The following is a 17,978-nucleotide window of genomic DNA, read 5'->3' as shown; positions in this document are numbered from 1 at the left end:
ACAGAGTGAGACCACACGCAAGTGCCGGCAACAGCACCTCTTATTTAGTTTAAACACAAACCACCCGTAAAACATTCCCCCTCCTCCATTAAAAGTGGGTTAGCCAGTTCGCAACTCACAACGATGTATTTATCTTGGGATCACACAGTCACTTGCCTTGGCGGCCAATCTTTCTCCAGTAGTGGGGGTAGGGGATTAGGAGGGGCCTCACAAGTGGAACAGCTTAGGGCCTCTCTTCATCTAAATACGGCCCTGTCTTGGCCTTTCAAAGAAACACCCTGATTGGGGTAACCTGTTACTGGCGCTGGTTTGTCCTGGTCTTTGCTTGCTTTCAGCGCAGCCCACCCCACAATCAGCTAGCAGAAGGTTCCCGAGTTAATCTTATACTTGTTCCTCTCCTCTGCCTGTTGACTGCGGGATTTGCACTTTCGCACGCTGACTATGTAGGTTTAGCCCGGTTACCGGCAATCCGCGTATTTCAATGATGAGGTGGAGCGCATTTCCCCGACTAGCCTGCTGAACTTTGAATCGAGGGAGTGGTGGGATATGGGGATAATAGAATATATGGCGATAGCAAAAGTAGTCAGATTAGTGTAAATAGCAGGTTGATGCTCGGCGCGGTCTCGATGAGTGTAGATGCTGTTTGCGTGCTGCATTTAAAAACCTGTGCGGACCATCTTTACGAACATTTTCAACCTCTCATTTCTGAGGTCTGAGGTCCCCACCTGCTTTAAAAGGGCATCAATTATACCAGTGCCCAAGAAGAGTAAGGTGACGTGCCTCAATGACTATCGACCTGTGGCACTAACACCGATAGTGATGAAATGCTTTGAGAGGTTGATCATGGCGCAAATCAACTCCTACCTCGACAAAAACCTGGACCCACTGCAGTTCGCTTACTGCCACAACAGATCAACGGTGGATGCGATCTCGCTGGCCCTCCACTCCGCTCTGCACCACTTGCACAACAAAAACTTATATGTCAGGCTGTTATTCATCGATTACAGCTCGGAATTTAACACAATCATCCCCTCCAAGCTGGTTACCAAACGCGCAGAACTGGGTCTCTGTGCATCCCTCTGCAATTGGATCCTCGACTTCCTCATTCACAGACCACAGTCTGTTCGTATTGGTGTAAATGCGTCAGCCTCGATAACAATCAGCACGGGAGCACCTCAAGGCTGCGTGCTCAGCCCCCTGCTGTACTCACTCTATACCCATGACTGCGTAGCCAGTCACAGTGCGAACTCCATCATCAAGTTCGCTGACGACACCACTGTTGTGGGACGTATCACTGATGGGGATGAGTCAGAGTATAGAAGGGAGATCGAGCAACTGTCCATATGGTGCCAGCGCAATAACCTGGCCCTCAACACCAGCAAAACCAATGAACTGATTGTGGACTTTGGAAGGAGTAGGAGGGGGACCCACAGCCCCATTTATATCAACGGGTCGATGGTTGAAAGGGTCAAGAGCTTCAAATTCCTGGGCGTGCACATCTCTGAAGATCTTTCCTGGTCCGAGAACACTAATGCAATTATCAAGAAAGCTCATCAGCGCCTCTACTTCCTGAGAAGATTACGGAGAGTGGGTTTGTTAAGGAGGACTCCCTCTAACTTCTACAGGTGCGCAGTAGAGAGCATGCTGACCGGTTGCATCGTGGCATGGTTCGTCAACTTGAGCGCCCTGGAGAGGAAAAGACTACAAAAAGCAGTAAACACTGCCCAGTCCATCATCGGCTCTGACCTTCCTTCCATCGAGGGATTTATCGCAGTCGTTGCCTCAAAAAGGCTGGCAGTATGATCAAAGACCACACCATCCTGGCCACACACTCATCTCCCTGCTACCTTCAGGTAGAAGGTACAGGAGCCTGAAGACCGCAACAACCAGGTTCAGGAATAGCTACTTCCCCACAGCCATCAGGTTGTTAAACCTGGCTCGGACAAAAGTCTGATTATTAATAACGCATTTTCTGTTATTTGCACTTTATCAGTTTATTTATTCATGTGTGTATATATTTAAATTATGGTATATGGACACACTGATCTGTTTTTGTAGTCAATGCCTACTATGTTCTGTGTGCTGTAGCAAAGCAAGAATTTCATTGTCCTATCAGTGACACATGACAATAAACTCACTTGAACTTGAATTTGAACATTTCCCTATAAATCTACGATTCTAACTATTGAGTATAACACTTTAATTGTCTCAGCCTTTATCATTCTTCAGTGTTTAATTAATCTTATCAGTACAGTAAACGGATATATTAACACAGTCAAATACTGCTCTCTAAACTTTGTCTGTGTTACTGCATAGATGCACGTGTTTGTGCAACAACTAAGCAGCTGCAGCATAAATCCTATTTCTGATACAAAGGTAGGAAGGAAAAAACCTGGATTTCTCAAATGAAATATTCGTCGCCATATTAAATAGAATGTAAATACCGCCCATAACAAAATGAAATTCCCGGAAATAATGAACAACAATGTCACAGATTTCCTTCGATTCTCCATTTCGGTATCACTGGAGCTCTTCGCACTTTCCTGATCTCGGAGTCTCCTGCGGGCTCTACTGACCACCAAAATATGTCTGACCGTTAAAGTATTGAGCAGCAGAATCAATACAAAAGGGACACAGGGGGTGAGAATATAATGAAGAAACGCAATCGTTGCCCAGGTAGGTGAAATCATAACGCGGACATCCATGAAACAAAACCAGGGAGCATTCGCCAATCTGTACCAAGATGTGTACATAAAATACCAGTAAACATTTTTTACACTGCTCAGTGCACTCACCGTGCCCAGAACCGCAGCCGCCGTTTTCTCACTGCAATATCTATGCTTCACCTTTTGGCAACAAATGGCAACAAATCGGTCAAAGGTGAAGGACACGGTGAACCAGACAGAACAGTCGGTCGCTGCGTAAAGCAGGACTGCGTGGATATTACACAGGCGGATGGCCATAACAAATGTTATTTGATGAGCAATCGGAATCTGTCTCAATATCAGGTCAAAGATAATGACCAGTAGATCCGCCGCTGCCATGGCCACCAGGTAGCGAGTCACACAGCTGGAGAGACCACACTTTCCTCGACACAGGATCACAATTGTCACCAGGTTCACTGTGATGCAAAAAGAATGAACATATTACCAGCGCATTGTGTGGTTGACAGGAGTTAAGCGCACACTACTTGGATAAAGTTCAGCAGGAATTCCACCAATGCATCTGTGTGATTCTGAAAACAAAGATCAGTATGGGTCTCAACGTATAAGGATTAATAATACCATATGGGTATTACACTGCTCAATATCAATATGTTAACGATGCCGAGTCTATCCAGACTTCATATGAAAGTCCTGACATCCCAGGAATCAGTCTGGTGAACATTCTCTGTACTCCCTCTATGGCAAGAATGTATTACCTCAGATGTGGAGACCAAAACTGTACGCAATACTTCAGGTGTGGTCTCACCAAGACCCTGTTCAACTGCCGTAGAGCATTCCTGCTCCTATACTCAAATCCTTTTGCTATGAAAGCTAACTTCACTGAAAGCTAACTTGGCTTTCTTCACTGCCTGCTGCACTTGCATGCCTACTTCCAATGACTGGTGTACCATGACACCCAGGTCTCGTTGCATCTCCCCGTTTCCTAATCGGCCAATCGTAACTGTCACTGTATGTCATGTTGTTACTTGTGGGCGGAGCACCAAGGCAAATTCCTTGTATGTGAATACTTGGCCAATAAACTTGCTTACTTACTTCAATTAAAGTTTTGGAAATCAGTCAATTTAACTAAACGGCAAAATGATATTGTATCTGGAGGGCAGGTTTTAATTCCACGGTAACCACAGAGATGTTCAGTTGACGCAAAGAGGAGACGGGGGTAATTTCGACAGAAACATGATTAGGTTCGAGATGTTTAATCATTCTATATCCGCTCCGCAATACTCCTGCACCTGCTGGGATAATGTGATGCCGGAACCCAGCCAGTGTAAGGGCACTAATTTGAAACACTGGCCAGGCCAGTTGCCGCCGCACTTACTCCTTTAACATTTCACATTTCTACTATCCACTGTGACTTTGTGTGTTCCACCAATTTAGCTGGAACAAGGGAACCCACTACAACGTCACTGTACACGATATCGAACAGTGCAAACACGGGGAAGTTGCCGATCTATCTTCGTTTCATCCCGTAAAATGCACTGGTGAACGTGGCCGTCACGGTAAGAATTACTCGCGCCTTAATAATCCGTCAGCAGATGGCGATCACTGAACTTGAAATGAATATAGGGAGTTTCGAGAGACATACAGCCAGTTTGTCAAATATTCAAGCACAAACGACAATTCTTCTTACTTACCGGGCACACCGAGAATAGCCAGGATGGGGTAGTATATCTTTTGGATCGCATATATGACTCTAACAATCAATATTTCGTCCATTTCCTTGACACCGTTTATCCTCCAATGGCATTTAGGTTAATTCCTTATTTGATTGTGGAATGGCTCATTGGAAAGTTTCCCTTATATGAAGGAACGGGATTATCCCTGCGGGACCTTTGTGTGTCATTAGCTCCATGTTGATCACAGTCCCCGAGCAAGCCTGTTGTTCACAGAATGTTGCATAATATTGTGAAGAACCACGTGATATTCAGGTGAAGATCCACAACGCCTTACAATTGTTCGGGCACGTCGGAGAAAACAAATATTGACCGCATATGTATTCTCCCTCATCGCGAGTCTGCAAACCGCTCACCTCCCACGCCCAGTCGGTTGACGTTGCCTGTCAAAGTTAAATCAAACCCTCTATATCTACACGGAAAGTTGCGATACGAGCCCTATTTTTGTTGCATCTTTGCTTTCGCCATTGTTTTTTGTACATGAAAAACTACCCACATTAATGATATGCGGCGCATTGAAGAATGCGTTCGTGGTGATTTTTTCTGCACAGAGACGCTCACGATTCCATCATCAGCGGTTCCTTAAATGCCCAGTCACTGATTTGTCTTAACTCAAAATTGGCCAATCCTATACCGAGATTCATATACTTGGTCGGACTATATTGTAATAGTTAAACGTGATCTCCATGCATTTTTGAAATAATGTTTAATACTGACTCACGAGTTTAATCGTTTATGAAACAACTGCAGATGCTGCAAAAATAGAAGGTAGTCAAAAATGCTGGAGAACTCAGCGGGTGAGGCAGCATCTGGGGAGAGGAGGAATGGGCCACGTAAAGAAGGGTCTCGAAGAGGGGTCTCGTCCCGAAACGTCGCATATTCCTTCTGTCCTTAGATGCTGCCTCACCCGCTGAGTTTCTCCAGCATTTTTGTCTATCCACGAGATGATTCCATTGTCCCAGCCAGCAGTGGCAAACAGTCATAGTCAGAGAGTGATAAAACATAAAACAGGCCCTTCGGCACAACTTACCTACAGCGGCCAACATGTCCACGCTACACTGGTCCCATTTGTCCTAAATCTGTCCTGTCCTCGTATCTTTCTAAATGTTTGTTAAACGTAGGGATAGTCCCCGCCTCAACTACCTCCTCTTGCAGCTTGTCCAATGCATCCAAGCTTTGTGTCAAAAGGTAACCCTTAGATATACATTAAATCGCTTCCCCTTCATTCACCTACTCTGGGCAAGATACTTTGTGCATCTCATCGAGTTATAGCGTATTACAGGCCCCTCGACACAACTCACCCACACAGGCCAACAATGTCCCCGCTATATGAGTCCCAGATGCCTTAACCCCCTAAACCTGGACTATTCATGTAACTGCCCAACAGATTTTTAAACGATGGGCCAGTCCCTGCCTCAACTACATCCTCTGGCAGCTTCTTCCATACACCCACCGCCCTCTGTGTGAACAAGTTATCCCTCCGATTAGTTATTAAATACTTTCTCCTTCACCTTGAACCTATGTCCTCTGGTCCTCGATTCTCCTACTCTGGGTAAAATACTCTGCACATCTACTCGATCTATTCCTCTCATGATCTTGTATACTTCTATAAGGTCTCCCATCCTCCTCCGTGGAATAGAGACCCAGCCTACTCATTGTATCCCTGCAGCTCACACCCTCTAATCCTGCCAACATCCTCTTAATTGGTTTCTCCACCCTTTCAAGCTTGACAACATATGTCCTATAACATGGTGCCCAGAACTGAACACAATATTCTTAATGCAATCTCACGAACGTCTTATACAACTGTAGCATGACATTCCAAACTCCAAATTCAATACACTGACTGATGAACGCCAAAGTGCCAAAAGCCTTTTTGACCACCTTATCTACCTGCGACTCGACCTTCAAGGAACCATGCGCCTATACTCCTAGTTCCCTCTGATCTAGAACACTGCGCAGAGACCTACCATTTACTGTTTTTATTTCAGATTGTCAGCATCTGAGGCTTGCCGATGACCAATGACCATGGTTAGCCTTTGTTCGACGTCAATAAATGCCACACCTCACACTTTTCTGTATTAAATTCCGTCAACCATTTTTCCGCCAACCTGGCCAATCGATCTAGATCCCGCTGCAACCTTTCACAACCATTGTACTAACTGCAAAACTACTAACTTTTGTATCTTCAGCAAACTTGCTGATCATGCCCTGTATGTTCTCATCCAAATCATTGATGGAGATGACTAACAGTAACGGGCCCAGCACCGAATCTTGAGGCACACCACCAGTCACAGGCCTCGAGTCTGAGTAGTGACTTTCCACCATCACACTCTGCCTCCTTCCATGGTGCCAATGTTCTATCCGTTCAGCTATCTCTAGTTGGATCCCATGCAATCTAACCTTCCAGAGCAGCCAACCATGCGGAACCTTGCCGAACGTCTGACTGAAGTCCATGTACACAACATCTACAGCTCTGCCCTCATCAACCTTTTTGGTCAAGTCTTCAGCAAAAACCAATAGATTTGTGAGATACGACCTCCCACGTACAAAACCATGCTGACTATCCCTAATCACCCCTTGCCCATCCAAATGTCTGTATAACCTATCCCTCCGAATATTCCCCAGCTACTAACCGCTACAGATGTTAAACTCCACTAGAAATGTTAAACTAAACTAACCACTACAGATGTGAAACATATTTTCTATGTTTCTATGTAATTCACCAGATGACGCCAGATGAGATGGTAACGTTCTGACATGTGCCAATGATGCCGACATGACAAGATGGAAATGAAGATGCAACAGACCAATGGTGGACAGAAATCAGCTCAGGCCCTGAGATTTGTTTCACATTAACCCCATGCCATTTATGTTGTACACAGAAAACTAGCAGATGATTGTAAAATGGCGACATCACTCGACCGAAACCCCATTGTATCAGGCCAAGAAATGGTGGGCAGTAAGCAGTTTAGGCCTTGAGATGTATTCTCCATCAATTCAATCCAATTATTTTGTGACCGGCAAACTAGCAGGTAAGTGAACGGAACGGTACCGTGTCCGAATCCTCAAAAACTCTGGCATGTCGAGATTCCCGTTTATATATAGTGTTGGGCCGAACCTTTTCCAAAGCAGCTCATTCCCACCCAATGGGATTTATACTGAATCACTCGTGTGACCTTCAACATTATCTGGTGGCCTTTGACATTGTTACCGAACGTGTCACTCAGTGACGTTGATGATTTACTGAGAGGGGGACCGCCCACCGCCAGCAGGCACAGTGATGATGAGCGGCCAAAACATGGTGGGAGATACGACAAGGAAAACAGTGCAAGTGCTGTTCTCCTGTAGAGGTCGAGTGACGGAATATTAGAATCAAGGAACTTGAAGAGAACCGAACGAGACCGTTTGGACATCGGTTTGCAATGGTTCAAAATATGAGTCCACCTGAATCGACCTTCCAGATCTGTGTCCATGGCACCGGGGCAGGGGATGGAAGTGAGGTGAGGATGATGAGGTAAATGAGGAGGAGGGAGATGGGGCGGGGATTAGCGTGGAGATGGAAAATATACTGGGGGGGGGGGGGGGGGTCAGGGGGGCGCGTGGTGGGATTGAGGGAGAGGAGGGGGTAGGGAGGGTAGTTGCCACGTCTACAATCCCTCTTTCGCCCATCCCTCTCTACCCTAATTCCCACCTCTACCCCCTCCCTATGCACCCCATCTTTCCGTACACCTCCCTAGATATCCTCCTTCGCTACCCCCTCCCTCTCCACCCCCTCCGTTTCGACCCCCCTCTCTCTCTCTACCCCTCCCTGTTTATCACCTTCCCTCTCTACCTCACCCCCCCCCCCCCCCCCCCCACCCCATGGATTGAAGAGGGAGGATGAAGGGAGGTGAGGTTGCTGGGGGGTGAGGAGAAATGAGCCGCGTCTGCGCAGTTGTGGGCGATGCGTGAGTGGTGTAATATTGCGTTGGGGGAACGTGTGAGTGGTGGAATCTGGCGTTGTGGTCGCGAACCCAACGGGTTTGCACTTGGTCAAGGTCACATTAAACTTGTCGTAAATAATTTGTTGCACGGCAATCCACGATGTAACCGACTGAAGCGGTTCTGTCCGAATCCACAGATATTCTGAGTTGTTGAGATGCTGGTCCATGGATTGTTTTGGGCCGAACCTTCTTCAAGGCAACTCAAACCCGCCCATTGAATTTGATACCGAGTCACTCTGGTTTCCGTTAATTTTACCTGATGGCCTTTCACATTGTTACCGAGTCTGTCAGTCAGTGATGCTGTGGGCTAACTTAGTGGAGAACCACCCGCCGCCCTCATGCACAGGGGTGAAGAGTGTGTCATTCCATCAACAATATCCCATCGTGCGTCGCTATCAGTTCTACCCCATTGTGGATCACTCCATCAGTACTGCACAACAATGTGTCCGTCAATTAGTACTACCCCACAATTTGTCCCTCCGTGACTACTCCTGTGCGGATGGGATATCGAAGGACGAGAAGTCGAAGCCAATAAATGGAAGCTAGGGTACCGAACGGACACCATGCCGAAAGGATACCAAACAGAACGGGTATGACGTCATTCCATCACTAATACCCCATAGTGTGTCAATCATTCAGTAAATCCGCACTGTGTGTCACTCTGTCACACGATGTTTCATTCTATCAAGCCCAGAATGCGATAATCGATCAGTACTGCCCCACAGTGTCTCGTTCTGCTGTACACCCCATAGTGTTTCATTCCATCTGTAATACCCCATAGCGTGTCTATACATCAGTACTACTAACGGTGTCACTCAAACAGTATTCCCCACAGTGTGTAACCGCATCAGTACTGCTACATGGTGTGTACATCCATTATTTCTCGGCAGTGTGTAACTGCCGCAGGCATTCCCACTTTGTCACCACATCGCTTCCACTACACCGTGTGTCATTTGATTGGTACCATAACACAATGCTTCGCATTCTTAGTATTACCCCACTCCATCAGAATGACCGCATATTATATCACTTCATCAGCACTACTTCACAGCGTGTCACTCTATTAGTACTACCCCACAATTTGTCTCTCTGTGAGAAAAAACATAGAAACATAAAAAATAGGTGCAGGAGTAGGCCGTTCGGCCCTTCGAGCCTGCACCGCCATTCAATATGATCATGGCTGATCATCCAACTCAGTATCCTGTACCTGCCTTCTCTTCATACCCCCTGATCCCTTTAGCCGCAAGGGCCACATCTAACTTCCTCTTAAATATAGCCAATTAACTGGCCTCAACTACCTTCTGTGGCAGAGAGTTCCAGAGATTCACCACTCTCTGTGTGAAACATGATTTTCTCATCTCGGTCCTAAAGGATTTCCCCTCTATCCTCAAAATGTGACCCCTTGTCCTGGACTTCCCCAACATCGGGAACAATCGTCCTGCATCTAGCCTGTCCAACCCCTTAAGATTACTCCTGTGCGGATGGGAAATCGAAGGACGAGATGCCGAATCCAATAAATGGAAGCTAGCGTACCGAACCGACACGATGCCGAAAGAATACGAAACAGAACGGTAATGACGCCGAAAGGATATCTAGATTGGTTATTTCCTGTAAGTTAATTGTAGTACTTGTTAGTAGTGGCTCCGCCTAATATGTGTTTTATATTAACAAGAGCTTGCCTACGCCATTCAGTGTGAGCAGCTGCTAGGAACTGTAATGTCATGTAGATCGATGCTATAAGTAGATTTAATAAACATGTGTTGTATTTTGATAAGTGTTTGACTCGACTCATTACATGGTGTCAGAAGTGGTGCAACAGGTACAAAGCATGGTTTATTGGCCTGGCATGACCAAGTACATACGCGACAAAACCGAAGTTTGCGCTGTCTGTAAAACCCTGACACCACATCAGCAGAAACAGCCTATACTGCCGCACCCAGTTCCTCCTCTCCCGTGGTCCACGTAAGCCACTGATATATTCGAATGGCGTGGGAAACACTATCTGGTTCTTGTTGACTCTTATTCATTCGGGTTGGTTCGACATCGATTTACTCAAAACCATTACACATGAAGCGTGTAGAGTTTTGGTCTCCTAATTTGAGGAAGGACATCCTTGTGATTGGGGCAGTGCAGTGTAGGTTCATGAGATTGATCCCTGGGATGGCGGGACTGTCATATGAGGAAAGATTGAAAAGACTAGGCTTGTATTCACTGGAGTTTAGAAGGACGAGGCGGGGTCTTATAGATACATATAAACTTATAAAAGGACTGGACAAGCTAGATACAGGAAAAATGTTCCCAATGTTGGGCGAGTCCAGAACCAGGGGCCACAGTCTTAGAATAAAGGGGAGGGTATTTAAGGCTGAGGTGAGAAAAAAACGTTTTCACCCAGAGAGTTGTGAATTTAAGGAATTCCCTGCCACAGAGGGCAGTGGGGGCCAAATCACTGGATGGATTTAAGAGAGAGTTAGATAGAGCTCTAGGGGCTAGTGGAGTCCAGGGATATGGGGAGAAGGCATGCACGGGTTATTGATAGGGGACGATCAGCCATGATCACAATGAATGGCGGTGCTGGCTCGAACGGCCGAATGGTCTCCTCCTGCACCTATTTTCTATGTTTCTATGTTTCTATGAATCGGTTATTGAGAAGTTGCGGCGTCACTTCTCCTTGCACGCCTCCCCTGCAAGTCATCTGTCCAACAATGCCAGACAGTTCACGAGCCTGTCTTTCAAAACCTGGCAAAACTACGGGACTTCCGACATATTACCATCAGCCTTCAGTTCCCACAGTCCAACTGATTCGTCGAACGCGCAGTCCGAGGCGCTAAACAACGAATGGAGTGGTCATACCTTGCAAAATCGGACGTATACCAGGACCTGCTCAACTTAAGGAACATTGCAAGGGATCCCATACTGGGTTTCCCAGCCCAACGAGCCAAAGCTGTGCTCCCCTGACTGTGTCCCATCAGCTTTTGCAGCCACAGGTTCTATCTCCGCCTGCAGTCCAGAAACAACCACAATTCGAACGCAATACCTTGAAACGGTTTTTTTTTCCTCACGAATCCAGTAAGCCACTTAAATCCTCTCGTCAGTGGACAGGTGGTTCGCCTCCAGACGAACAGGGGCTATGGCCGTCTGAGTCTACGGCCCTGCCAAAGAACCGCGCTCTTATCTGGTTGAAGCGGACGGAGCCATTTACAGATGCAACCGTCAACAAATCTTTCCAGTGAAGGAACCGCGTCCTGCGACTCCATATCCTGTTGTCTCGCGTTTTGTGTAGCCTCTCACTGCCGGTCCTGCTGCTCCACTATCAGCGAACGTTTCCACCGCCCCCCCCCCCCCCCCCCCCCCCCCCCCCCCCCCCCCCCCGACGTTCGGCGACCAGCTCGCCTATCTCATCACCTCCCCCCTCCCCACCCCACGGCTCCCCGGTCATTTCCCCCATTCCCTCCCCGGTATCTTCCCCGGTGGAAGGAGGTGAGGTGGATTCGTACCGGACGGGTTAGCAGGCCACCCATTAGATCCTGTGATTTTGTGTAACTATACAAACTTCCCCGTCTGCGTTATTAAAGTTCTGCCACCTGCTAAGCCTCTTGTGAGTGAATTTATGAACCTGGTTGAATCCTTCAATCGGACTCTACTTACCAATGGACCCACGCACAAGCTTGGCCACACATTAGACCTGGTGCTATCGCCTGGTCTCCCAATTTGTAATATAGAAATTATTGATGCTTATCTGTCAGTTCATGGCGCATTTATGTTTGCGGCATTCTCTCCCTCAAAATCTCATCTCCCTGTTCGCTGCTCGCGCTACATAAACTCATCGATTGCCCTTAAGTTCTCTGAGGCTCTCATTGCTGCTCCCGACATCTGCACCATCGAGGCTTCTCCCCTCCATCGCAGCACTGACAACCTCATTTCTTATTCAATACCACTTGCTCTTCCATCCTGGACTCTGATGCTCCCCTTAAAATGAAAGAGCCTTACGGGCCTATCCCACGAGATGCGACCTGCGTGCGGCAAGCGCGAACAAACCGGGGGCCGCGCAGTGGTCGAGTGAGTGACGTGATGTTCGAGCGAAGTCCGCGGGAAGTTCGTGCGTGACGTACGGCGTCAAGACGCTGCGTACGGCGTCAAGGCGCTGCGTACGGCGTCGTTGCGGCTGCGGGCCGGCGGGCCGTTGTCGCGCGGAATTTTTGGACAGTGTCAGTTTTTCGAGCCCCGCGATGTCGACCAGCTCCGCACGACTCCATACGGCTCCGGCGATCGAAGTGGGAGCTGCCCCTGTGTTCTCCTTTGTCGGGGGCCTCGAGCCCTCGTTTACGGGACGATCTTGACTCCCGTAGCCGGTGGCGTTCGGCCCCTCCGCGTCAAGGCGTTCAGCTCCTGTATCGTGGGGTTGTCAGCTCCCCCGCGCCGGGGCTGATCGAAACTTCTGCGGCGTTGGAGCTCGCGACTTGCCTCTTCCGAGACTGCGAGCCCTTGATGGTAAGTCCGCACGCCGCGGTGAGAGCGATCCCAGGCAAGGGATCCGCTCCGATGTTAAGTCCGCGCCCCGCGGTGGGGCTCACGACAGTCTGAGGCGGCTTCCAGCTCCATCGATGGTAGACCGCAGAGCCCGGAGAATGTGATCCGAAAAATGATCACATCATCAGGGAAGGTAAGAACCTGGAAAACAGTTTCCTCCGACCCCCCCCCCCCCCCCCCCCCCCCCCCTCCCACCACCATAAAACAAACCGAAATACATTAAATCAAACTTTTAATAAACACTAAAAATAACAAAAGATGAAAAACACGATCAGACTGCCGACAGGGCTGCCATCTCCCCGGCGCCCCTGGTGGTCTCATTGGGCAATGAATAGAGGGAGAACCCTGGGCTGATTTATCCACACTAAAGAACATAACGTGTGTCTGTTCGCCAGCCCCCATTGAACCAGATTCACAGTGAAGCAAAGAGCTAAACTCCCATGGTGAAGTGAGCCATGGTCAGAATCCGATCTGATTCTTTATCCGAACCGTCATAACTGCAGCGTCTCATCTGTTAAGTAATCGAGCAGATGCAGTTATTTTACCATTAATAATTTATTTCCTTGAGTAGTTACTAGTAGACAGCCTCGTTAGACAATCTTCTACAATCCAGAACAGGATTGTGCATTTGATTTATCCCTCGATGAATCTGCCGAGTTTGTTTTGTCCGCTGTCATGTCTCTGTTTACTTCCCTCCTCACAGTGAACGCGCTGGCGATTGTGGTCCTGGCCCGGGGTAAGTGCGGTCTCTCCACAGGTGTCACTCGCTACCTGATCGCCATGGCAACGGCCGATCTACTGGTCATTATTGTCGACCTGATACTGAGGCAGATTCCAATTGCTTACTATGAAGCATTTAGGTTCTTGTTTCTTGCCCCAGTGTGTAATATCCACGTCTTCTTGGTTTACGCCGCCACGGACTGTTCTGTCTGGTTCACCGTCACCTTCACCTTTGATCGATTTGTGGCCATTTGTTGCCAGAAGCTGAAAACAAAGTATTGCACCGAGAGAACAGCGGCTGTGGTTCTGTGCACAGTGTCCGTGCTGAGCTGTTTAAAGAACACGTTCTGGTATTTTATGTTGAGCGGTAACTACTTTCTAACTAATTCCCCTTGGCTTTGTTGGACAAGACCCGGTGTTCGACAGCCACTGGTCTGGGGAATCGGGGAGCTTTTCCAGTATCTCATCACCCCCGTGATCCCATTTGTCCTCATTGTTCTGTTCAACACTTCGACCATCAGATACGTGTTAGTGTCGAGCAGAGCCCGCAGGAGACTGCGGGGTCCCAGCAGTGGGGAGAGTGGCAGAGACCAGGAGATGGAGAACCGCAGGAAATCCCTCATTTTACTGCTGGTCATCTCGGGGAATTTCATCGTGTTGTGGGCGGTCAATGCGATAAATGTTGTGTGGTTCAGACTGGCTGCATTATTTCCTAGCTGGAACTATCCAGCATTTGTCATCGGCGAACTAGGCTACATGCTGCAGATCCTGAGCTGCTGCACAAACACGGCTCTTTACGCCGTCATCCAGACTAAGTTCAGGCAGCAGTTCAAAGAAGTGGTGAAATCGCCCGTTTCTCTCATTGTAAAATGCACTCAGCGCCGCGGGGTTTAGGAATCCGTGCCCTCTCTATCTCATTTGCTCACCTCCCCCTCTCTCCCCGATACGCTGAATATCCCCCCTGTCCCGTTTTCACGATCTAATTCACGACCTCTGCCGAGTATGAGGTCGTATGTAGGTCGTAGAAGGTCGTGGTGCTGGTCGTAGGTACTCGTGGCATCAAGTAGGTCCGTGATCCCGGCGGCCGCGTCAGGTCTCCGCCCCTCACCCTCTGTACAACTGGGAAACGATCAATAAAATGGTTGCAACGAAGAATGGTTTCTGTTTCTGCCGGCTCCGGTTCATCTCCCCTGGGACCAACCTGCCGGAGATCACTGCGTGCTTAGTTTTACATTTAGTTCATGCTTTGAGTTTGTAATTTGAGTTTATAGTTGAGTTTAGTAATTAGAGGGAGTGTAGGGGCCGGAGAGGAGAGGGGTGACCAACAAACAAAAAAATATACTTTGTTTAAGAAAGAACTGCAGATGCTAGAAAAACCGAAGGTTAGCAAAAACGCTGGAAAAACCATGTAGCCGAGATCACAGCTAACATTGGCCTGTTTCCCATATCATCGACACTGTTTTGCATATATTTTACTATTTTTCTATATCTCTCCACATCACCGTCGGTATGTCTCGTTTCATTTTACCCCGTCTCTCAGAAGGAATGGGTGACATTTCGGCTCGAGACCCTTCTTCAAAGGGTCTCGAGCCGAAATGGCACCCATTCCTTCTCTCCTGTGACGCTGCCTGATCAGCTGGGTTACTCCAGAATGTTGTACCGTGTCGGGGTAACTGAGCAGGTCAAACAGCATAACCCCAACCCTTCTTCAGACTGAGAGTCGGGATAAAAGGAAACGAGACAATAGACGGTGATGCAGAGAGATATAGAACAAATTAATAAAAGATATATAAAAAAGTGAGGACGATATGTGAAACTGGGCAATGTTGGCTGTGGGCGAGTTGACAAGTGTTTGACAACCGGTACATCAGGTGGGTCCAGCTGGACTGAGCGAAGATGTTCTGAGAGTTTTAGCTCAAGTGTTGAGTTCAGAGTTTGAGTTTAGTTTAAATTAGTTTTTTCTCTGTAAACCCCTCCCGTCCCCACATCCCCTCCCTTTCCGCTCCACCCTCTCTCCCTCTCCCCAACCCTCTCGCTCCTCCCTCCCTCTTTCCCTCCTCCCATTCCCCGTCCCTCGCCGACCTCGCCCAGCGCCATGCACGGGCTTGGAAGAGCACAGGTGCGGCCGCTCGCCAAAGGCATCCGCGCCCGGACCCCACACAACATGAATACCCTTCTATTTCTCGTCTTCCTCGGACTCGCCGGTAAGTGTACTCCCCCCGGGCACTCTTCCCCTTTTCTTCCTCCCCCTCCTCCCTTCCCACCTCCTCTGTCTCCCCCTCTTGTCTCCCGACCCTCCTCTCTCCCTTTCACCCCTCCCCCTGCTCTCTCTCTCTCTCTCCGCCTCCTCTCTCTCCCATTCTCACCCTCCCCTCCCCATCTTTCTCTCCCCGTCTTTCTTACCCCACAATCTCCACCCCTCTCTCCCTCCCCCACTATCTCACCCCTCTGTCTCTCTCGCTCCCTTCTCCCTCCCCTCAACTCTCTGCCCCTCTTTCTCCCTCTCCCCTAATTGTTTCCCCCACCTCTCTCTCTACCCCCTGTCTCCCCCTCCTCTCTCCCCTCCTTATGTCGCCTCCTTCTTTCCCCTCTCTCCAGCTCTCCTCTTGCTCTCCATCTCCCCCCTCCGCTGGCAGTGACCGTGTTCTCTCTCTCCCACTCCCACAGCCGCGGCGCCCACAGACAATGACAATACCGTGTGCGGTTACGTGTGCAGCAAACACGCCACTCCCTGGATCGTGTCCTTCAACGCCGGCTACCATCTGTGCGGCGGCGCTTTGATTCACCCGCGCTGGGCGGTGTCCGCATCTCACTGTTACCAGTCGTACGTACCGGGGTCTACACCCCTCTCCTGTCCCTCTAACCCCCTCCCCTCCGATCGCGGTTGGTTTTAAGGCGCGGTCTGGTTTTACCGTCTGTTCGTAGGAACATAAGGGTTCGTCTGGGCGAACATGAGATCACGGCTTCGGAGGGGTCGGAACAGTTCATCGAATCAGACATGGTGATCAGACATCCCAAATACGATTACCACACCCTGGCCAACGACATCATGCTGATCAAACTGTCCCGGCCCGCCGCCATGAACCGCAATGTGGTCGCCGTTCCCTGCCCACGCAGTGCGCCCAGACCGGCGACATGTGTCTCATCTCCGGCTGGAGCCGCGCCATGGACCCGGGTGAGACCCCGGGACTGGTGGGGGGGGGGGGGGGGGGGCGAGAGAGAGACGGTTGAAGGGTGGGTGAATGAGGGAAGTAGGGATTGAGGAGGCGTTGGAGAGACGGAGGGGAGGGGGGGGGGGGGGGGGGGTCAGAGACACGGGGAGAGGGGGTGTGGGGCCGGAGGGGAGGGGGTTTAATATCCCACTATTACCCCACTAGCGGTTCGCTACTACAATTGCTTGGTCTCCCCGGTTGTCCGTGACGCGGACTGTCGCGGTTCCTACCCGGGAATTAATACTGACAACAAGATGTGTCTCGGCTACATGGAGGGAGGCCGCAACAGCTGCGAGGTACAGATCCCTGTCCCTCCCCTCAGCTTCCTTCCCGCCCCTACACCCACTCTCCCCGTCTTTGTGACCACCCTCCCCTTCACTTCTCCCCCTCGCTCCCCACTACAGAGCGGAAGCAGGGCATTCGGCCCACTGCGAGGTACAGGTACGTACACACACACACACACACACACACACACACACACGCACGCACGCACGCACACACACACACACACACACACACACACACACACACAGACACACACACACACACACACAGAAAAACACACACATACACACACACACACACAAAGACACACACACGCACACACACACACACGCACACACACACACACACACACACACACACACACACTCCCACACACACCCACCCACGCACGCACACACACCCACACACCCACACACACACACACACACACACACACACACACACACACACACACACACACACACACACTCACACACACACTCACACGCACACGCACACACACCCATACCTACACACACACACAAATTAATATTTTCCGAAGCCATTTAACCTCTCACGTCTGCCCTTGTGACAGGCTAATTCTGGTGGGCCAGTGGTGTGTAACGGAGTGCTCCAGGGGGTGGTGTCGTGGGGATATGCGTGTATTATGTGTGACTATCCAGGAGTGTACACTCGCGTCTGCAACTACGTCACCTGGATCGATAACACCATCGCGGCAAACTGAGCCCGTGACGCCCGGGGCTCGCGCCAGGTCTCCGCCACTCACTCTCTGTACAACTGGGAAACTGTCAATAAAATGGTTGCAATAAAGAATGGTTTCGGTTTGTGTCCGCTCCGGTTCCTTCCCCCCCG

At 49.4% G+C, this 17,978-nt stretch overlaps 1 protein-coding gene across 1 annotated transcript; it reads left to right on the top strand.

Annotated features, from left to right (window-relative positions):
* Window positions 1–15,724: 15,724 nt before the first annotated feature.
* On the top strand, window positions 15,725–17,850 carry LOC129694958 (trypsin-like). The gene is given in 6 exon segments (XM_055631699.1): window positions 15,725–15,833; window positions 16,297–16,453; window positions 16,555–16,727; window positions 16,730–16,804; window positions 17,007–17,137; window positions 17,701–17,850. Coding segments are annotated over 6 exon segments (795 nt in total).
* The last annotated feature ends 128 nt before the right edge of the window (window positions 17,851–17,978 follow it).

Source organism: Leucoraja erinacea, unplaced genomic scaffold, assembly GCF_028641065.1.
Source record: "Leucoraja erinacea ecotype New England unplaced genomic scaffold, Leri_hhj_1 Leri_872S, whole genome shotgun sequence".
NCBI lineage: Eukaryota > Metazoa > Chordata > Chondrichthyes > Rajiformes > Rajidae > Leucoraja > Leucoraja erinaceus.
This window is presented reverse-complemented; position numbering and strand designations above follow the sequence as displayed.